The sequence below is a fragment of the Glandiceps talaboti genome, chromosome 4, assembly GCF_964340395.1.
Source record: "Glandiceps talaboti chromosome 4, keGlaTala1.1, whole genome shotgun sequence".
In the NCBI taxonomy this organism is placed as follows: Eukaryota; Metazoa; Hemichordata; class Enteropneusta; family Spengelidae; genus Glandiceps; species Glandiceps talaboti.
This window is the reverse complement of record NC_135552.1, coordinates 16,777,409-16,802,446: the sequence shown is the minus strand read 5'-3', so window position 1 is coordinate 16,802,446 and position 25,038 is coordinate 16,777,409. Positions and strand designations below refer to the sequence as shown.

Genomic DNA, 25,038 nt, shown 5'->3' with positions numbered 1-25,038 from the left:
AGCCATTTTGTTTGTGAATTTTCATGTCCAAAGCCATAACTCAGACATGCTTGAACAGATCTCATTCAAAGTTGGTATTAAGACAGTGTTCTATGACATACATGTGTATATCCATTTTCGTCGTGATACGATCCAATATGGCTGCCTGCCAGCCATTTTGTTTGTGAATTTTCCATGTCCAAAGCCATAACTCAGACATGCTTAAACAGATCTCATTCAAAGTTGGTATTAGGACAGTGTTCTATGACATACATGTGCATATCCATTTTCGTCGTGATACGATCCAATATGGCTGCCTGCCAGCCATTTTGTTTGTGAATTCTCATGTCCAAAGCCATAACTCAGACATGCTTGAACAGATCTCATTTAAAGTTGGTATTAGGACAGTCTTCTATGACATACATGTGCATATCCATTTTCGTCGTGATACGATCCAATATGGCTGCCTGGCAGCCATTTTGTTTGTGAATTTTCCATGTCCAAAGCCATAACTCAGACTCCATTTTCATCATGATATGATCCCCCATACCCAACCAATCCTTTATTGTTGGAGGCATATTCCATGTCCAACAAACATATCTAAGTCTGTTTGTTTTAGGTTCACAAATGTTGTTGCGTGATCAGAGTAGTGATAATTCCTTAAAACCCAATTATAGCGGGGACTATGTCATTACCAATGACTTGTAGTTTAAAAAAGTTGGGGTAGTGTAAAATGCTTCTAGAAAAAATAGATGGCGCCCTTGCAAGTCATATATTTTTATAACAATATACTGTGTATACATAATGGAGCTTAGACTGCAGATACGTCGTGTTGCTGTTCAGCCAATACATCAGGCTTCAGCAGTACTGGCTGCTTCCTTCTAGCCATGGACAAGGGGGTATTGCTATGGAAAGCAAAGAGCAAGTCAAGGGTCATTCGATAGCTTTCGGCATATGTTTGAACAAAAGATATCCTTGCAGCCTCCCCGAGACGATGACAGAGCTTATAATCCCCCTGTTACATGTAACACCACAGAACAATACCTGTTGCTGATCCATTTCTTACTTGTCTGTGCTTCTGATACCTGTAATTTTCTGTTTCAACACGACATGAATAAAAAAAATAAAAATTTCAAACTTTCCATGATTAGAGTGACTGATGTGTGAGGGCGCCCCATCACAGCGTACCATACAGACCTGGGCTGGGATTACATACCAAGCCAATATTTCAGATTGGTAGCTAGTTGGGGCTGTTTGCAGTGTGAAAACGACTGATCATGTAACAGTGAAAAATGTCAGTTTCTTTGTATTGTCGATAGCAACACATGTCCATGGCCCAAGTAAATCATAGTTTAGAAGTTTTTAATGCAGAAAAATAAAATGTAGAGGGGATTTTTGATAATTTAGGATAAATATATATCTGCGATGGGAAAGTTTTCAATGAAACATGAATATGAATGTAAGGTCGCCTGTAGATGGCAGTATACATCATGGAAGCACATTAATACACGAGTAGTTCTTAACTACATAACTGCACCTCCTGATCTTCTTGTCCTGTTCTAATACAACATTTTAGCAAACTCTAGTCTGTCAGTTTGTAAGGTATGCCATGACGGGGCGCCCTCACACATCGGTCAACCCTTCTCAGGTGAGTGAGGGCAGAATAACATGACATGTCTTTAATACAGTTAATGTGTTTCAAAACAGTTATTGTCCCTAGTCTGTTTTTGTCATTGCAATATTTGTATTATCATATCACCAAAACATGTCAGTCGTGTCTATGTCTTTTAGTATTCTATTTGTATGTAATGTCATGTGGGAGACAAAATCTGGTAAACAAACAAAGGCAATGTTACGATAACGAAATAACAAACACAGACAAAATCAAAGTTATATAATGGCATGTTTTATTACAAGATTTCATTTACAACCCCAACCTATATTTGAAGCGTACATGAAAAGTATACTTCCATGCATCTGTTAAAACAAAACGTTTGTACTTGCATTACAACAATATCTACACTTGATCTGGTGCATGAAATAAACAGATATTAAATTCTGAAATAAACTTGAAAATCCTGTTAACCCTTACAATTCATTCATCATGATCAGTAAGTCATAAATCTAGTTCAAATATTACAATTCATCTCCCTTATGAATCACCTGATTTGTTTTTCTAAAAGTATAGATCAGCTGGTGGCATATGACGACACTTATCTCTGTTTTGTGGGGACAGCTATAGCACTTGAATGTGAGGCTTGGCAATCTCATAAAGGCAATAATTAATTAGAACACTTGCCATCATGACAGTTAGATTAGCTGTGTTGGTTTATATCTCTCATATAATGACATTTGCTTATCCATGCTATAAATACATGTATGTAAAAATATTCTTGCAAAATGTTGAGCTAACATTTCAAACTCTAGAGGGCGCTAGTTACTTTTAATCAACCATTCTGATTTACCACCTCCCCCTTCATTCATTATCATTTGTAATTAAAAATTCAACACAGTGTAGTTTTTATCTATCATATATTTACACTTATTTGTACAACTTTATAAATAAGAAAAATATTGTACCTATAATATCAAGTGAAAAGAGGAGCCAAATGTAACTCAAAAAACTTCAAGTTTGTGTAGTTGACATTTGCAATCAAAGTACAGCAATATTCAGTATTTAGGAAGCATCCCTAAAACTCATGTACCAAACTGTTCCAAGAGATCAGTATAGTTAAGCAGTGTCACTGTACAGCTCTGATATCAGTGGTAATACAGATGAAGCCAACATTTGGACAGTACAGTCTGTTTGATAGTATTCGACTTCATGCATGGTAGTTGCTACATAGTATGCATATACTATATATACACTTCACATCAGCCTTTATCCATGGATTAACCAATTGCTGGCGGACAGAAAAGACAAACGACACATCAGAATTATTACTTACACAATTCACTGTAAATCTAGAGGAAGTTGACAGCATACATCCGCTATTTATAAAATACCACACAAAGCCTTGAAACAAAAGGTTACATAATTTTCAAAACTTATTTTTCACATCTTTTTTTTTTATATCTTCTGCAATAAATGGTTCTAAAGTATAAATGTAGATATTTGAACTTTAGTATGAGCCATTGCCACAACAGTATTTGGTAGTAAGTATAGCCTAGAATCCAGGTGTGTGGGGGTTTCTGCTCTCGCATTTCTCCTACCACGCCTGGCATTTTGCTAGTGGCTGTTTATTGAAACCTAAAATTAGATTATGATTTCCCGCATTGACAACTAAATATGGTTATTACCTATACATCATATAGCTCAACCCTCCCAGTTGGTTCTAATCACATGCTGACACTATTAACGGCATCTCACAGTGGGAAAAATTGACAACCCAATAAGAATTTGCACCTCATTTCTGGCAGAAGCTTCAAGTAACTGACCTGTAGGGAAATGCCAGGTGTGGGTAGGTGAATGGCAAGAACAAAAAATCCCTGCATGACTGGATGGATAGTCAATATAGCTGTTTATAGTGTTTTGAAATTCTCGGTGAAACATACTATAATGTGAAACTAGGTTGGACGTTATAGTTATTTTGTACTCATTTATTGCAGAACATTTCATTCCTTTTTTTCCAATTGATTATGTTCATATCGAAGTTGACACATAAATTTGCACATTGGGTCATTGCTAATGTTGTTATCTTTGAAAAGTAGCAGCATTAGTATTATAATTATTAGAAAACTAATTTCACACTGCAACAACTACAATAAATGTTGTTAGATGCACACAAACCTTACTGTGAAATACTATAGCATAGTAAACATCAATGTAAACATTATCATTTGATGAACTTACAAATCGTTCATCATTATATTGATACAGATGGGAGATGTTAACCAAGTATTAAATGTGAAACAAACAAATATAATGTAAGAAATGAAAACAATGATTAATTTATCAGATGTTACCCATCACCTCATTGATAATATGACTATGAAGAAAGAAAGAATTGTAGAGATGTTGCAACATCAATATTAGGAAAAATTTCCCAATAAATATATTTTCAGACTCTAAGTCATCAGAAGATTGCAATCACTGTATTCTTATGGTTACATGTACAAAACATGGTTCATGCATGGGTAGAAAAAGCATATTCAACAGTAGAAACTAAGCTGTTCAGAATTGACAGTCAGAGTGGATATAATTGCTCCATCTCTTGCACAAGATGATTTTCATACATTTTGAAACAATTGTTACATGTGTCTGTCGCTTGCAGAGGGTTATATATATGCATTGTAATACAATTGTTGCATGTGTCTATCTCTTGCAGAGAGTGATTTATATACATTGTAATTGTTGTATGTGTCTGTCTCTTGTAGAGGGTGATTTATATACATTGTAATACAATTGTTGCAAGAGACTCTCCTGCAGTAGACTTATATACATTGTAATACAATTGTTGTATGTGTCTGTCTCTTGCAGAGAGTGATTTATATACATTGTAATACAATTGTTGCATGTGTCTGTCTCTTGCAGAGTGTGATTTATATACATTGTAATACAATTGTTGCATGTGTCTGTCTCTTGCAGAGGGTGATATATACCGCCATTGTAATACAATTGTTGCATGTGACTGTCTCTTGCCAAGGGTTATGTAATACAATTGTTGCAAGTGACTCTCTTGCAGTAGATTTATATACATTGTAATACAATTACTGCATGTGTCTGTCTCATGTAGGGGTGATATATATACATTGTAATAATACAACTGTCGCATGTGTGCATCTCTTTCACTGTATTTATGTACATTGTGATACATGTACCTGTCTCTTGCAGAGGATGACTTTATAAGCAAGGAGAACTCGAAAGACATTTCCTTCAATAATTTTGACATACAAAACAAAACATGCATCCCATCATGACTGTACACTTAGAGTGGACTATACCAAGCACAAGTAGTTGGTCTTCACTGTGAGAGAGCGAGTCTCAAGCAACAATTATACCCGTTCTGACTGTTGATTCTGCATAGCTTATTTTCTTCTGTTTGATATGTAATTTACCAAAACAACAACATGAATAATATGACTTATTGTTGGATTTACCTCTATCAAAATAACAGTACAGATGTGTACAATACACGATGACAAAAATGCAACAAAATATGTTCATGGCAAAAAGAGTGACAAACTAGAAACTAATTGTTTCATATATCCCAACCACCATACTGTTTTACAAGGTGCAACCAGCAAACTGTCTATCATTTGTGCCATGTCATATATGTACATACATTCAACTTTATAAGCTGGTATTATTCTTACCACGTTTAGCATTCAATACTATAGAATAATGTCATTATACTTCACAATGGAATATCATTATAATACCCTACATTCATACACCGTGCAATATTAATGTTATATTCCACATTCGTACACCATGTAATCATATTAATGTTGTATCCCATGTTAATACACCATGTGATATTAACATTATATCCCCTACATTCATACACCATGTAACCAGATTATATCCCACATTGCACACCATGTAATATCATCATTATCTCCCACATTTACACACTGGGTAATATTACCTTTATCGCCCCATGCAAACTGATAATTCAACACAAAGCATACAGGAAATGTATAAACTGTCAATCATTCTGTCAATTTAATCAATCAATCAATCAATCAATCAATCAATCAATCAATTGACTGATTGAATCTATAAAATAGATACTTCTAACTGAATATTATGCTGCAAAGTGTGACACAGAACTCTTACAATATTGGTACAAAAACGTTTGATAACAATTCATATACTCAACTTGTTTTGCCAAAATGTATAATAAAGAATGAATATTAGACCTTGGCAAATCATCCTCAAACCTCACTTCAATGATATTGATAATTATTATGCAATCTCTATAATATAGATTTTCCTTGCAATGTAATAACAAAGAGGTGATAATTTTGACCACGTCCCTGCATTGTAGTTAAAAATAATCTTTCAAATGTTCATGCCCAAGGTAGCTGTGTTGTTCACTTAGTACATATTCAAATATTTGTGAATAGTTCTTGAAGCTGGTAAGAGTTACAGTATATATGGTAATCATTCAAACACTAGAAATGCTACTCTGAGAATCAGTACAAGTATTTGCATTTTGGTTAGATTGCAGACTAAGATCAGAGTTTGCTGTTGGAGTGGAAGTCGACACCCTTGTGTTCTACAAGCTAGTCTTCGATGACTACACCTTGGCATATACACTAGCAGTAAAACTTATATCAATATGCAAGAGTTCTGTGTCAGTTTGTGTGAGAGGATTTTCACTAGTGTTGAGCCAGAGAAAAGTTCAAGGGAAAGGAAAACAAAACAAGAAGGACAGCATAAAACTAGAAAGTAAAATTTACCATTATTGGGACTATTGGTTAGCTATATCAACTGGGGGATTTACAACGACAGGGTCAAGGTCAGGGTCATTTCCTATAGCATCATTGGCTACTTCTTGAATCTTTTCCGCTGTATCCTTTATTTGTTCAACCACATTCCCATTATTATCAGCATTTTCTTTCAGTTTTTCCTGGACTGCTTCACCAACATCTAGGAAGGGATTTAAGGGAATGCAGTCAGGGGTCTTTCAAGATTCAAGGATTTACAAAATAGTTTATTTTGGGTTCTCCCCTTATAAAATACTGGTTGAAGTACATGTATGTTAAATTAGCATACAAAAGATTTAAACTAAATCTTTCTTTCTGTTTTAAGACCAATCACAGATGGGTATGATCTAATATTATTACAATGGTCAAGGGAGAACCCTGGTTCAGTCATTGCCTACATTATTTCACACCCAATGTTAAAAATCGATTGTCAGGAAGGTTAATATATTGTCCACAAAACTTTAAAAAGAAGAAGAAATATACTACACGTAATTATAACTGCAGACTCTACTAATGTATTGAAACATAAATTGTTAGGTATGTTAAATATGATATTTACAGTTTACTTTGAAACAGTGAAATAATTTTTAGATAATAGAATCATGACCAGTGGTAATTATTAGTTTCATGAAATGAAACAGTTATGTCTAAATGGAATTTCATGATGTAAATCTGAGTGACATACGTTGTGCAGCTTTATTTACACTTTTCACGGCTTCCTCTAAGACTTCCTGGGCTGCATTTTGCACCTTTTCCTGGACGCGTGTATCTCGTTCCAACCTATCAGGAATTTGTGGCGGATCCACTTGTATAATAGAGTGGGGTCTATGTACCATAACATCTACAATACAAGCATGGAACACTTCAAACTTGTGTTTCTGTCTGCACATATTATTTCTAAGATTTTCTTCTTTACTGACCCATCATGGCCAACAGAAACAACATAACACGCTTTCTGACTTTGTCACTGACTAATAGTGATCGGTATCCTTACATCAAAAACAGATCTGTGATGTAACTTATCAGCAGTACTACATTACATACAGTATGATGACCACAAATACTCTGATACTACATGTATGTGTACAATCATATGTACACGACTAACAAAGAATACACAAATACCAACAACAACAAAAGCAAAAAAAAGCAAGAGATGGCTGGTCTGCACAAAACTCAACTCATCAAGTTTCATGAAGACTGTGCTGGATCACCTATCAAATTATTAACCATTTCAATTTAGAATGCACCTCAGGGATAAATTTCCTGGAAAATCAAAGTTCTTCAATTTTCCCCGAAACCTTGCCATATCAAATCTTGTTCCTGGTCCTCTGGGGTTCACTGTTTTGTTTCAAGGAAATTTGTGAATCTTTTATTTTCCCATCAAGTCCAATGTAACAATAATCGGTGGTCATATTGGATTCTAAAATGACTACTTTTAAAGTTTATTATGTAAGGTTACCTATTTAATTTCTTTTGGACTCTAAAATATTTCTTTGAAAGAAACATACAAATCTGTTTCTTTGTATGACAACTTATACATATCATTAAAATGGTTGTGTGTCAAGGTGTATACGTTGATTTCTTTATCCTGTACCTACATTTATTATAAAGTTTCCACTGTTATAATACAAAATATGTTACAAATAAATAAATAAACATAAATTTATTTATAATAGTTCTGGCCACATTTTACTTCCCCTTTATTATCAACATACAAAGTGCATCTTGTTTATATGGGTACAAAACAACAGTGTTTTCAGCACTGCGTTTTAACAACCCATAACATCAAAGTTTTCTGTATGTACCACAATCGTTTATACTATAGCGTTCACATCAAGTGTAAAAGTATACAGTTTCATTGGCTAATTGACCACATTACATGCCAGGCTTGTACATAAACCAATTTTGAAACAATATACTTGTACACTTGATATGAATTCTATAATTGAATGTAGCACACAGAGAAAGTGCTTTACTTCAGTGTTACTTATTGTAAGTATTCCTCCTTATACAACAATAGTTGCAATATACACATATTACATATGATTAGTAAACAAAAAACAAGAGTATGTTGGGACATAGACCCTATGGTTTGGGTTGTATGTAAGTAAAGTTATGAAAATAAAACACACAGTTGGTACTTCTACACACATAATACTAAAGTAGTTACAAGGGAAAGAGACAAAGGTGTAGAATGAATGGACTATTAGTAGTTTAGGTGGACAGAAATGAAGGGTTAGTAATTGTACTATTTATTTTAGTTATCAGTGTAAAAATAATGATGTAGGAACTAGGAAGTCAATATGACTATACTACTAATACTATATACTAGACAAACACAGACACAGACTAACAGGCATGGACACACACATATACATACACACACACAACACACACACACACACACACACACACACACACACAGATATAAAATCATGACGACTTAGTGTAATGTCATCACACTATACACTATACACTAGATCATCCACCTGGTTTCTATATAGGATAAGCATGCAAATTCATGCAGATATTGACCATAAAGTTCTGCTTTCATCAAAACATGCAGTAAAGGACTGGTACTGACAAGAAGGTTGGTGCTGTATTCTCTCACTGTCTATACGAGTTAACACTTCATGGATTCAATTCAATTCAGATTCTGAATGTGGATTTTACCATTACTAGTGTTAAAATCCACATGAGCTCCAATCTTTATGGGTGCCCCTTACATTCTACCAGCACCCTCACGTTTAAGACACAGCATGAGAATAGAGCACCCATCTTATTATCAATACCAATAATACACTGGATTGACTGAACATTTCCAATAAATGGCACCCTCTAGCAATGCAGTATAAATGAGACATAATGTAGCAACACAGGATAAGACATCTAAATAGATTTCAACTCCGAGAGTCTTTCTCCAGCCAGCCCATCACAGAAGGCACTATTTCTGATACAATTTTGAAATTATTAAGAGGGGTCAAATCAAACAAAACGTGTGGTTGACAGGATGGAAGATTACAATAAATAAATGTGTTGTGAGAAATCGCTAGTTATGCCAAAACATGTGAATTTACTTGTAAAATACCTGACAAACTATCATTTCTGGTAGCAAGAACCAACTTAATGCTTTAGGTAGGTTTGTGCAAAGTTCTTGGTTTTCTTTCCTGCATGTCATCAGTATCACAAAGTCAGAGAGGGTGGCATTTTTGAAATGTGTATAAATACAATCAGTAGCAGTAGTGGGTCACATGAGACCCACTTGAGTCACAAAACTGAAACTCTGTAATACAAGCTTATACCCTTAATTATTCATGCAACTGTCTGAAAATGTCTTCTTTTTTTCACTACAGCCAATGCTCAGTTATGACTTGTTTTACATCATATTCAGGGTATACATAAATTACATATTATGCAAATGGGTAAAAATAAGCAAAATCATGTTATTTGGAAAAAGTTCAAAATTTTCTACTCACTTTCAGCTATCTTATGATAAGAAAAGTGTAGGTACAAAAGGAACAGTAAATGAAGCGCCACGATAACTCCAGCTATGACTAACTTTTGACTTTTACCATGTGTCCTGGATACATAGATTGTCACCTGAAAACACAATGTATTGTGGTTAGTGATCAAAACAAAATTCAAAATTCAAAGATATTTTTTTAGATAGTGATTTACACTTACTCAAAGCAATGAAATAATGAACAATGAATAGGAATGAAATACAACTTGTTTTTTTTTTTCAAAAACTGAAGATTCCATGAAAATTGAAATTTGAACTATGAAATTTGGCTGATCAGATTTTAGTATTATTCTATACTTTGATGAGTACACCAAATTGACTGATATCTCGATAATAATCACGAATAACTTTCAAAAATAAATCTGTTGTCTGAATCAAAAGCAGATAGACAATCTAATTTAATACCTTTGTTACATCTTGAAAGTCAGTCCTAATCAGTATAAGGGTGTATTTTGGTATACGGTTAATTTACCAGGGAAAGGATACCTTGTGTGAATTCACTATTTTTTAATCAAAATTTGGATGTTACAGAATATAAAATGTATCATTTTTATTCACTTAACTTTATAGATACAGAGCTGGCATCAATCAGACCTAAGGCTGAAGTGACATGCAGTCCTCGATAGATAACTTCTGCCAAACATATTCTCGACTGCTTGTATTGTTATGCTATTACAATAACAGTAGAATTTAGGAACAGAAAGGCCTATACATGTACATCACTCCCACTAAGTTCTGATCAATACCAGCTCTATACTGATGAGTGAAATGAAACCAATGCATATTATCTCATTCAATATCCAAGTTTGTAATTCAACATAGTGAATTCACTAGGTATCCTTTGCCTTATAACAGAAGGATGAAACCATGGCAACGTACCATTTTGAGTGCCGCCATACCACCAACACTTAGCCACAGGAAATAAAACAAGAGATGAGATTCTGTACTATGGAGGACTGTGGTTAATAGCAATACAATACAGTGACTTGTTAACCCATACCCCTGTAATGAAAATAGAGATCAAAACATTTCAACATTATGTAATTCTAAAAAAGAGTATGGTAAGATATATGTGATGTACTTTACTTAACGCAACATTAGACAGGGTACTTCTTCACATCATTATAACCAACTTTGTGTTGGTCTTACATTTCATTTTGATAATTGGCCCTGAAGGTCAAGGGCAAGTTCAAAGGTCAAGGCCTCAAAACATTGCTTGCATCTGATAATATGGGGGTAGACGCTTGAATGGAGTCTCTATGAATTACAGTTGTTGAGTTATGCATTAAATAATGACTTGTAACTGCAAACATGGCTGTCATACGGTCAAATTTGCATATACCAACAAAGACATTGAAGTGCATATGTCTCATGTGATATGTCACCTTTGTGCTAGATTTGAAAGATATTGCATACCTGAGAAATAATGTATTATGGACAGATGGATAGACGGATGGACAAAGCCCATCCCAATAGCCTCCACCTTCAGAGGCTAATAAAATATGTTACTGTACATTCCAGCTGTTCTTGTAAATACTGTTATATTGATAGTCCTGATCAACACAAATACTTTGTTGATTGTATAATTAGCATGACTTGTGATTACTTACTGTAAGTGATAACACTTGTAACATTGTGATATGTGTATTACACACATAGACAATAGTATAGATTAGAGCCGAACCAAGAATCCAATATCCAAAACAAATACCAAATGCTGTGCCCATCAATGTACCTTCTCTCTGTCACAAGAAATATTAAATACATATTAGAACATTTAGTGACTGTGACTTGGTTAACTGAATAGCAAAGTCATTTACATTTATACATATACATGTACATAGCTGTAACATCAAATTAAGAAAATAATCTTCATGACAATGTTTGTGACTTTAACTTCGTATTGCACCAAAATTTTCAATTAGCTCCTGGTGAAAGCTTTGGTGAGCTAATTGAAAATTTCGGTGCAATACGAAGTTAAATTCGTGAACTTAGACTGAAAGCTTGCACAGATGAGTTTTCATCATAACATTTTCATAACATGTCGATGTGACATTAACATGCCGATGTGACATTACTACATTTTTCTAATACTGAGAAATGGTTTCATATACTTGCTGTATATAGCATATATTACACTGAGCAATGTGTGAAACGCAATTACCAAATACACATATACTGATATAAGATTTTCTTTCAGCCTTTATAATTGTGAGCTTATTGGCATGTTCTCATGAGAACATGCCAATTGTGTAGAGATGCTGGGAAAGGGCTTGTTACCAGGAATCTAATAAAAAAGAAAGTAGAGAGGAGGAAAAGGAGGGGCAGATAAACATGAAGAAGATGATTTTTGGTTTTGTTACTTTTTTTTTCTAAATTGACTGACCGACCGAATCATAGTTGCCATGAAAAAATAATGAGAAACATAAAAAAAAGGTCATCGTAATATAAACATAAAGGATTTCCCAAACTTACCACTGTATGCCCCGATGACTTCATACCCATAAGTATAATGGCAACTAATGTAAACACAACCATAAGAGGTCCATATAGCTCCCCAGCTACTTTCTGTCAAAGAGAAATTAATTTCACATTACAATCATTCATTTTGTAAACTTTATAAGAGTTGCATATATTGACAATTAGCTATCTTTATATACACCTTCAACATATCTGAAAATAAATGCAATATCTTTCAACTCAAGCAAATTTCCTGTGTGTCCCTATAGACTCATACATACTACTTTTTTTTTTTTAAATTTTGGACTTGGTTTTACTGTTACTGTTCACCAAGTACCTCTAGCCCCCATCCTATTTATGTAGTTCTTATAAGTCAATGAAAAACATATTGAACAGAAGAATAATGATTATTATACCATACAGAAGCCAAGTTCAATAAAAAAAATAGTTCTTTATTCAGCCAGAAAACACTTGTAACCTAAGGGTTTTGTCACCACTTGTCTAGCAATTTGTAGTGACAAAGTCCCCCTTACGTCACTTGTATTTTCTTTGGCTGAATTAAGATAAATATTGGGAAATAACAAGCATATTCTGGTACAAGCACGAATAATGAGAATCTCATAAAGATTCTTAAAGTAAAAGACAAAAATACATTAGTTGAAATAAGCAAATTTATTCAACATGGATTCAAAATTTGAGAATATCATTTGAACAAAAATATACCAGCTGCCTCGTGATATACATTAGACAAATACATTTACTACTTTTCAGGCCCTCTGATTACATCTGGCCTCAGAGGCTCATCACTATCTGTATAAGCAATATGCCGTGTTGATTTTCACAATGTGAAATTACTCTTTATTTGTGTGCGGTCAATAAAAGTATTTTTCTTTTTACTTTATTGTATTGTACTGATATCTGGAAATATAGATAAGGTTACAATAAAGTTTATTATTATTATATTATTATTATTATTACCTTGTTAGTGTCAGAAAGTGATTACCTTTCAAAGATACTATAAAATACACATACATTTTGTACTAACCTGTGGTTTTGTTGTGACTTTTTGTGGGATAAATGCATGAATTAATCTGTAACCAACAATAACATGGGTATACTATTAAAGTTGGTAAACTTTAATACTACCTGTCCAAGGTGTATCTCAGAGTAGAGGATCTACAACTTGTACAAGCCAATGAATCTAATGTTTAAACAAAGTACATGTACTAGCCATATTGGTAGTCTGTAAAATACAACATTCATGCCACACTATCTACTACCACTCTTACATGTACATGGGTTAGAAGCCTGATAGGGCTGCACAACATAATGCATCTTACAGTCTATAGCCTTAGTTCATGGCTAACAATTCAAAAGGTCCTGGTTACTGTAATACATACATTTATATACTTAGTCTGGTAATGTTTTACTGTGAAATAAAGTTGACAAGAAATGGGTCCCTAGCATACTATTCTATCCAAGTTGCAGAGCATAGGTCCCTGATTGTCATGTAGTGACACAACTTCAACTACAGATTTATGAAAACAAAACTCGGGGTAACACAAAATCCTAATCCCTAGCTCTGAATCTCCTGTCGACATCATACTTGTAAAAGGTTACAAATTATTTCAATAACTGCAAGATATTAGAATAAAATACATGCAAAAAACAGGAAAATATCAACGAATTATACAATTGTATCTCTGAGTAAATTTTTTGAAATGAATTGAGTATTAGTTTATTTGCAACCCTGAATGCAAATGAATGATGAAAGTGAACACTGAACATAACTAAAAATTCTAAAAATTCACCAACATTGTTTGTTCTGAGATAGTGATGAGGATAACCTTACCTATTTACAACTTCTTTTGGTTCCACGTCAAAGTATGGTCTAAGAATATCTATATTTCCATAAATATTAAATGCTTTTTGTGCTTGCTGCTTGCCTGCTTGCCACATCTATAACGTACCATAAATTAAACACAGTTACAAACAACTGATACCAAACAACTGATACCAGTATCTATGTCTTACATAGAATACATATACAATTAGCCTCAATATAAAACATGTTGGATGACTGTAATTGGATGTACATCTGTTGTTGGCTTTAGTTAATAAACTTTCTTTAAAAAATGAAAACATGATTTAAAGTGAAAAGTTCTGGCAGTGAACATGTAGAACCTGGCTAAATTTATAATGTACACACCAAATTTGCTGCAGTTGTTCCTATGAATTGACCAGTGCTCTCTCCCATTTCTTCATCTGTTTCGCTGTCTAGGGCTTTCTTCCTAGTACTAAAGCCATCACTGTCAGCAGTACTTGAGTCATCATCATCGATTGTACCTAACTCAATCACAGCCGATTCTTTCTCCTGCTGCTAATAAAAATACACACAGAAAAAGAACTTATATAATGCACACACGTTAAAGGTATACTAATATTTTCACACTCTGTAGTTTGTATACAAATATTAGAGCTGTCAGGAATTACATGTGTCACATAAATTCAAAAAGCAAAATTCATTCCTCACAAGAGATACCTTGAATTGTACTTCAAATATTTCACTTTGTTTTGGACCTTTCCTTATGGACTAACATGGTTTCCCTGAAAAATTTTCACTATAGAAATAAGGAAAATTGAAGACCTCATGTAAGATGTATAAATCAAAATTATAACTAACAAAAGTTCATTCATTCAATGAATTAAATTACAGTAAATGAAATAAATGCTTACATTAGGATAACTTTTGAAATATGTACTGCAATATTCACATAATGTAGTGTTATATATTTTGTATCGTTGATGTACAAGCACCAATACTGGTTGTCAAATACATAGTCTAGGTTTATGTGTGGAGCAATAGAAACCACAGACAAGGATTCTTTCTGGTATGTGTACAAACAAAATACCAAGTCTAAGGAGCCATTGTATTACATGTAATAGACTAATAGCATTCAGTGCAGGTTTGATGGCATGTCAGGCTTGTATGTCGGGGTGCACAGTGAGCTTCTTGAGGTAGTTAGTTTAATAGTGGCAGTGGTTTAGGATATAGATATTCTTATGTTATGTTATGTTATGTTATGAATTTATTGATGGTGTATTTACAAAAATACAAGCACAAACTCATCGATTACGGATTATAGTATTTATCCATCATATTATAAATATTATGGTAATCAAATATCAATATTCAGCTATTCCCCCAGTAACTTAAATGCTATCTTCTGTTTTAATTTACTTCCAAAGTCCCATTGGATATATTGTTCGCGATAGAGGGACTGGCAATTGATCAGCGGTCTAGAAATGTTACACACAAAAGTTTTCTGACAGTGCAGTGGCACTGCACACAGTGTCGGCCACGTCAACAGCGACAACGACATCAAAATTTACAGAACGTGAAGACGGAGAGGAAACGTCACAAACGGAAAACGAAATCGGTATTTTTGAATATACAGTATCTTAATCGAGGAACAATTTCGACTCAGTGTTGCCGCTTACGACAAAAAATTGTAAATATTTACCTGTGCCGATTCCTGGTACCAAGTTCCCTGGTTGGCAGCCATTTTGATAATGTATGTCCTCGTTCCTGGGCAAAGTATATACATAAGATCATATTTGATCATTGTTTTACATTGTTATCCCATAATCTTTTGGAACTACATTTGATTTACCTTTCTTTCAACTTATATTTTATATTTTTCAATAAAATTAGGAAGAATCAATGCATAAATTCAAAAAGCTAAATATTTTCATGTAAGTTAGGTCATTGTGACCCTTTACCCTTGGTTGTGAAACATGGCGGCCTTTTCGAAGACTGGGCGATATTGTTCGTGTTGATTTTGCTGCATTGGCAAAGAGTGTCTAAATAAGGCAAGTTAAATGCAACACGATAATAAGTAAATAGCGCATTAATGTTAAAATGAAACGAAGGTTTCGGGTATATGTGTGTCGATCAATGGATTTTCGGTTTCGGTTTTCAACCGAGTTTCATAACAATTCGTCCATTGCATTGATGGACGAGACTTCTCTTCTAATATGACTTGCTTTCAATCATTCAGCACACACTCTTGTTTCGGTAACGATAATGAAATCTCGATTATAAAAAAAGCCTTTCATCAGCCCATGGTTGTTTTGACTATGGAGGTAAAACGAATTCCATATACATATACATGTATGTCAGGAAGAAAGTGGACTATGAACTCATCATAGCCAGTGATACACCGAAATACTATGCATGAAAACATTATATAACTAACTAAGATTTAGTTTCTTCATTATTTTGTTTATTCAGACATGATTTCAAAGTGGTTGAGTTTGACTCTTTCTGTACAATGTCAAGATATCCAATTGAGGAGGAGTTAATGGAAGTAGATACTGGTGATAGAAATCAATCCAGTCCTGACATACATGATAATGATGATACTGTTGTCACGTATGATCCAGAGGAAGATGAAGCAGACACTGAAAGCGAGTCTGAAAATGAAGGTAGCCAATCAAGAGTAAGGAATCAGGCTGCTGGCCAATCAGAAAGGTTGACAGCTCAAGGGTTTTATCCAAATGTGGTTATAATTCAACAGCCTGATGAAGACAGTGACGAGACAATAATTGATTCAGGGGAGTCACTTTTTGGTGACGATGAAGATGACGATAGCAATACTTCACATCAGGTTCCTCATCGGACTTTTGCAGGAAATCAAGAGATTCAAATTGACCAATCAGTGCAGCAGACTGTACAAGTTAATCAATCAGAACAGGAGACTGTACCTTCCACTTTAGCAGCTTCCACTAGTGCTAGCCAATCACAGAGTGGAAGCCACAGTCAATCTTTGTTGCCAGAAAGGAATAGCCAACCACTGAATAGAACTAGATCACATGACGACCCAGTTGACCAATTGCAACCAAGCACAGCACAGCAACAAGGTGTTGATGAAAGTAGAGGGCACATGTCAAGAGTTGAACAAAGTATTGCAGACAATACAGGAAATATTCAACCTAGAAATAGCCAACAAGACACTTCATCGGTAAGTTTAATACCGTGGTGACACCAGTAGGTTTATTTTTATGAAAAGTATGTGTATGCTTGTAAAGTGAAAGTCATATTTCTTTTGTGTGACTGATGTGTTATTTATGCTATAGACATATTCTGCAGTGAAGTGTGTTTTCACCTGAACCATTGTAACATAAGGGCACTGTAGTATTAGAGTTTTACAAAGACAACTTAATTTATATGTCACGTAAATTGACCACTAGACAGTATTACTGCAAGAAAAAATGCATAGTTTTGGGGGACATTTCATCGATACCAACCCTGAATTGTTTTCAGCTGCAGTGCCAAAATGAAATCATGGATTATTTCTGTGCCCTGTAACAGTGTCACTTCTTTTCAAATTCTTTTCTCAGACTGGGCAAGCTGTTGGAAATGTTCATGCTAATGTTAGTCTGATCAACACATCCATTCAATCACCAAATAACTTCCAAACACCAAAGAAGGCCATCTTTTCTCCAGAAAAAGATGATGAAAGTGAGGTAAGGTTGATGTGATTCTACAAATAGGATAATCATATATTATGTACAGTTTTACTTAGGGGTTGGCCGATGTTTGAGGGCGACCCATCACGGTGTACCTTACAGATTAGGTAATGTACTGGTCATGCATACAAGTCATACAATGTCATAGCAACAAACAATAACCATTCAGATTTTTGTCAAGCAAGCAGTCTATTCTATTTACATGTTAACCTATGAACACACCCCCCCACCCCACCCCCCTGTACTGTTTTGATTTTGTCTGGTATTGTTTATCTATAGTGTTGCTCAATATGCTTTGATTCGTGGACAAATTCAGGAGCTCACAGACTAGCTTCTCTCAAGTGTGGTCATCTTTTTGGTCAAAGGTAAGTTTTCCATAAATGTAAGCAGTAGGTTGAGTTGCTGTTATCCAATGTATAATGTATTTAACAAATTAATACAGGGAATATATTGCAGTGTGACGTTTGCACTCAAATTTGATAAAGCATTTTAGGAGATACCTAGCATTTTCACTTGTCATACACACTTGGAAACTTGATACATGTTGCAAATATTCACACTTCAACACAGGAAAACTTTCTCTTTCATTATTTCCATATCACAAATCATTGTTAAATATCTTAAATCAAACTGTATTGTGCATTCATTCTCTTTTGGAACTTTTTCACACAGCACCGTGAATAGAGTTTGCTAAATGTCTTTCTGTTATTAGAATGAACACCAAGCAGAACCCTTCTCTGAGTATTGTTATATTAATTGCACATCTGATCACTCGTCCAGACACCTGTCTTTAGAAGTAAACACAAGTTTGCTGTATATAGAGTCAAAGATCTAACAAATTCCATTTTCAATTTCTATTAGTTGTATAGAGAAGTGGCTGAAGGGCCATGGTGGGAAGTGTCCACAGTGCAATGCTAAAGCCAAGAAGTCGGAGATCAGAGTGATCTATGCCAAGGCTGTCAGAGCCCTAGATACCACTGAGAGAGACAGAGCTCTCAAAGAACTTGAAAAAGAAAAGGAATTAAGAAGGAAAGTTGAACTGGAAGCAGCACAGTTAAGGATGCAATGTCAACTAGCATTGGAAGAATGCAGTAGATTGAAAGCACAGGTCAGAGTACAGGATAAATATCCGGTTATGCAAGCTAGGTAGGTGGTGTATTTTGATAGTGAATTGATGTGCAAATCTTTTCAACTTTAAAGTCACAATAACAAACAATCTATCCTATCCTACTGGACTTGCTGTTGTTTTGAACACTAACTCCAGTAGGATAGATTGTAATTACTTCGTTATTAACTTCATACCTGGATGATTGAGAACACTTATAGACTTAAATTCGCAATGCACGGTGTAGCTTTGTTTACATATGCATGACATTCACTTTTACTACTGTTTAATAACGATAACACCTTCTTTGTATGTTCACAATTCTTGCACCCAAATGTGGACGACTTCAACTCATTATTAGGACTGGTGTGAAGCCACCAGAAGGTTTCCACTTTTATTGGAAAGCATCATTTGTAACTGTATCATCTTTAATTATGTAGGCAGTATGAATAATTGAAGTTAAATTCAGAAGTAGTCATGGTAACATTGAGTGTGTGAAATTTTGTATCTTGAATTACTTTCATAATTAAGTTTTTACTTTTGACCTTTCTTTGCAGACCAGGGCCATCATCAGCCCATGGTTCAATTTCAGGGAGTCAGCCTTCCAGTATGGGACAATACAAATTGGAAAAAACTATTCCAATATGTCCAGTAAGTACCAGTATTAAGTAGATGGGAACTGCAATGGAGATGGGTTTTTAATGTAGTTGGCAAAGAGAAATTATAGGCATGCAGTTTACACAATAGTTCCCTTGTTATGTTATCGCTGTGTTTTCCCACTACCGATAGCAAGGAAAATGTGAAGCAAAACAAAAAATATTGCTTTAGTCATCCTACATCTATGATATAATTATGTATAATTGTTGACAAAAAATAGTAAAAACATGTTTACACAGATCTTCATGTTCATATACATATCCTGTGCTCTAGCAGTTGACCTTTGACCTCATTGATAACGACAATTTCCTACATAGCATTGCCCTTTTAACCAGGTATAGTTGAAGATCAGCTGGGCTTTCCAACTTTTGACTAGAAAATCTCGCCATTATATTCTGTTATCTCTATGGAATGTTTGAATGAAATAACCACTACTGAATATACTCACAGAGAAGGATGAAATTACTTCCTTCTCTGTGACTAATTACACAATTTATATCGGCAAAACTTACTGAACAACAACTGACCAGATGATTGACAGAATGTACAAAAGTATAAATGTATTACACTGGACAACTCTGCATCAAATGAAGATGTAAACATCTCTGACAAGACTAAATGATGACGTGGTTTGTGTGTTTTGATTTTTTAGAACGGTGGTTGTCGTGTTATGGCATTTGATCCATCCCGTCAAGTATTAGTAGTTTCAATGCCGTCACCTAACCAACTCTTTCCTGGCCACGGTGTCAAAAAGGTGAGATGAACTTCTCTCAAAATAGTCAATGTGTTAAAAATATGTATGATTTTATCATTGAAAGTGACCACTCAAATGTTAGACATGGATGTGGCCATTTTGTTCACCTTTAATATCAAGAGTTCCTGTATTTTGATTTTTATGTCCAACACTTTTAGTCTCTGTTATCCAACTTCTCGCCACTGGGGGCGCTGCCTATGAGACCATCCCAAACGAGAGTCTGGGGAAATGAAATTCCAACTATCCCATGCAGGAAGTAGCCTCTGGAGCAGTGCATCATGGGGAGTACTTCATATCCAACATTGCAGCCTGAACGATTTGGGTGCCTTTGCTACAGATTAGCACTTCACAAGTGACTGATATATATATATCAATTACAACAAATAGGCCATCTAAGTCCATTTTTTATGCTCGGAAGAAATGTACTGTGTGACTTCTATCGCAGGGTAGTTGGAACATGGTTTCCCCAGATTCTCGTCTGGGTGGTCTCATAGAAGAGCCCCAAACAGTGAGAGTCTGGGTAACCGAGACTACAACACTTTAAGTCATTATATCTGATTGTTATGTGTACCAGCATTCTACTCTGGGTAAGCTCTAAAAAATAATGGATTCTATCAACACCCATATTTCTGCAGTACCTTTGCCAATTTGTTTAAACTGGGCACACAGACTGGATACTGTTTCAGCCAATACATATCTCTTTATTTTATAATCTGGTCAAATTTTGTTAAAAGGTGGCAACCATTATTGTTATAAAATAGTTTTTGTACAATTTTGCAGGAACCGTAACACATGAAGAGTCAGTCTGAGTATGTACTATAGTACTTGTGTACATACAAAGTATGATATTACATGTTTGTTATGTCTTTCAGATTAGTATGTTTGACATGAAGAGTAGTCAGTATGTTACAATTCACAACAAAATGTTGAGAGATTGCTGTTTTAATAATCGCAATGATGGACTACTGCTGACTACGTCCATTGATAAAACTGTGAAAATTACCAGTGTACTCAGCAACACTGTGGTACAAACGTAAGTTGCTTTCCTAAATAGAACGTTTATAGCAGTATTTGCATTTATAAAGTAGTAGTGGGTTATTATAGTTCTTGTTAATTTAAATCACAGTCCTTACAGTTTGAAGAAAACAACGCCTCAAAAAATACTGGACAAACAATTGCTATGAAATACTTTCCAAACTATTAACCATTATCCAGATGAAATATTAGTTTTTGTGAAAGGGTTGTGGCCATTGCAGTAATGATCATGATAACAATAACATAATGTTGGTGTTAAAAATTTGGAAATTCATGTTCAAACCTTCACCAGTTTCCAGAACATTAGGGTGGTAATTATATCCTGTACAATTCATCCAGTACACCTCATACATATTTGTCCACAGGATTATGCATAAACGAATGCACACACACACACACACACACACACACATGTATGCATGCCATGCATACATGCATGCATGCATGCATGCATGCATGCATACATACATACATACATACATACATACATACATACATACATACATACATACATACATACATACATACATACATACATACACACATATGCATGTCTGCATGCACACAAGCACACACATTTTGTTCACTTTATTTCATTTCTTGGAATTACATATATCTATTTCAGCTACACTTGTCAAGTTCCTGTATGGAGTTGTGCATGGAACTTAGACGACACAAACTACATCTATGCAGGTCTACAGAATGGTAGTGTAGTAATGTATGATACTAGGAATACCAATACTGAGGTCACTCAGTTTAACAGAGATGGGTCTAGATGTCCTATAGTGTCTTTACAGTATGTAGAAAGTAATATCAACTCAACATTTAGGTAGGTAACACAGATATTTCTAGTTTTATACATTTTATATGCCAATCGGGAAATTATTTCGCCATATTTTCACCATAATTGGTTTGCATTGTAATAGCAATGCTTTATCCAAATGATGCATACAATAATTACAATGAAGGATATATAAAACCTAAATAAGATTATGTCTTTATTGACTATGAATAATGACTAATGACATACCGCAGTATCATGCATCTCTTGTTCTGATTCAGGTGCAGTGGTTTACTAACAGGGACATTGGAAGGAGCTCAGTTTTGGGAGAAAAGAAATGCGGCTGACTATACACCACATATACTGCCATTTGAAGGTATGTACATATACAGGGAAATACAGACCATGCATACTGCTATTTGAAGGTATGTACATATAAAGTGAAATACAGACCATGTATACTGCTATTTGAAGGTATGTACATATAAAGTGAAATACAGACCATGTATACTGCTATTTGAAGGTATGTACATATACAATGAAATAGAGACTGTGTAATGTATACTGTCATTTGAAGGTATGTACATATACAGCCGAATACAGACTATGTAATGTATACTGTCATTTGAAGGTATGTACATATACATCCGAATTATACATACTACATATACCTCTAACTGAATGGTTTGTTGATAAGCATTCATTACAATGATATTTTCATTATCTTCTTTACAGGTAACTGTACTTGTCTATCATTTGAACCGAGTACAAGACACTGCCTGGCTTCATTCAGACCTAACAGAAACCACCCTACAGCAAGACACGTGGTGAGTGATGTTATCTAAACTATAACTACTTCAGTCTATGTGGGTGTGTTGTTAACATAAGACAAATTAACCATTGATGTATAGGTGTACTTTTATTAGCCATGTATACAGGCTTGTCATTTTATATAAATTTGTTGGAATTTCTCATTTCAGATGTACGAGTTACAGTACACCCAACTACCTGGTCTTGGTAATGGTAGTACATCAACATGTACATGTAATGAAGTACAGTCATTCTATGGTGGCTCAAGTATGAAACTACTTACCAGATCTAAACTCTTTCCAAGTCCAGCTGATCACAGTAAAATATTGGCATGTGCTGGAGATGAAGCCAGTCTTTCAGTAAGTTAATCTGTGTTTGTGTACTCTAGGCTTGAATGATATGACGCTCTTAGAACCTGTGATAGGTGATCAAGATTTCTGTTGAAATTATAATAAACCTGGGTTAGCAATTCGTACGAAACCATGAAATTGTCGGGGAAATTGTCAGTTACATTAAATGCAAATGGGCTATATGGTAAATGTAAGGTTTCAGTCAAATTTTCAGGCCGCATTGTTGCAATGGTAAATCTTTTTCATTCTGTTGTTTACCCAGGCCCATATTTGGGATGGCAGTACTGGTAACCTACAACAGAAGCTGTCAGCTAATGCACCGGTTCTAGATGTATGTCCATTTACTCTTAATAACCAACACAGGCTAGCTATTATGACAGAGAAGATAGTCAAGATTCACAGCTGTTGATGGTGATCCTAACAGATAATGAACTTTACCTGTGTACATGGCAGAGTCAATCAAGTTCACCAGACGTTGCTGGAGACTGACTGATGACAAACTTGACCTGTGACAGTGTACATGACAGAGTGAATCAAGTTCATCAGATGCTGGAGACTTGACAATGAACTTAACCTGTGTACATAGCAGGGTGAATCAAGATTGACAGATGTTGATGGTGACTGACTGATGACAAACTTGACCTGTGACAGTGTACATGACAGAGTGAATCAAGTTCATCAGATGCTGGAGACTTGACAATGAACATAACATGTGTAAATAGCAGGGTGAATCAAGAGAATATCAAATCTATACACACTGCTGGTTCAGTGTTACAGACATCCAGTCTAAGACCTGTACATATATTTTACAAAATGTAAATGTCATGTGATATTTTCTTGAATTTCAACTAGTCTTCCTAATGTAGACATGTATACCTGAACTTGCACAATGAGAATTGTATGTGTCTTTATTTATAGAGTGATTAGAACTATCCTGATATATGATGATAGTAATGATACTGCCAACTGATGAGATACTGTCAAGTGATATAGTTGATGTTGGTTATGAAGCAAGAAAATAGCTACTTATGTTGGAAGTCCATGTTTGTTAGCTGTGACACCATTGTTAAACATTCACATTTTGACAGATTCCCTCACCTGAATCCCAAGACAACACTAAGAAAAGTTGGCTTGGTTTGTAATTTTGTGGTTATTGTTAGATTGTGAACTGACTCTATCAGCTCTGCAGTACCAAATTATTATTTCTAAACATACAGATAGGGTTTTATGGTATAAATCCATCTTTGCGCCATGACATCTTTTTGTAAATAACTGAGCTTCCTAAAGCCACTGCTGACCATGTTCCCAAGAGTGGGAAAGTATATATACCTGTTTTGTTTACAAAAAAATAAGTTACTGTACATTCCAGATGGTTTGTACTTGTGCTACAAATATATGAAATACTGCCATGTGTTACACTTTTACAACTGATACCAAAGAAAACTTCGTCAATGTACTGAAATGACCATACCATTTATCTATGCTAACAGAAGTTCAGATTCTTACCTAGGTTTGATGTTTTTTGTAACTGGTGCTAAAGTAAACCAACATGAAAATTGTCATTGCATTAAAGAATTGAAAACTAGCTTAAACCACAGTGTCCATCTTTGAAAG

At 34.8% G+C, this 25,038-nt stretch overlaps 1 protein-coding gene across 1 annotated transcript; it reads left to right on the top strand.

The window, feature by feature from the left end:
* The first annotated feature begins 12,452 nt into the window (after window positions 1–12,452).
* LOC144434243 (E3 ubiquitin-protein ligase rfwd3.L-like) lies at window positions 12,453–23,833 on the top strand. The gene is made up of 13 exons (XM_078122696.1): window positions 12,453–12,464; window positions 16,756–17,424; window positions 17,804–17,929; window positions 18,212–18,297; window positions 18,794–19,078; window positions 19,595–19,688; window positions 20,347–20,448; window positions 21,321–21,481; window positions 22,109–22,312; window positions 22,546–22,640; window positions 23,000–23,091; window positions 23,245–23,433; window positions 23,687–23,833. The coding sequence occupies exons 1-13, from the start codon at window positions 12,453–12,455 to the stop codon at window positions 23,831–23,833; spliced, it is 2,262 nt and encodes a 753-aa protein (XP_077978822.1).
* The last annotated feature ends 1,205 nt before the right edge of the window (window positions 23,834–25,038 follow it).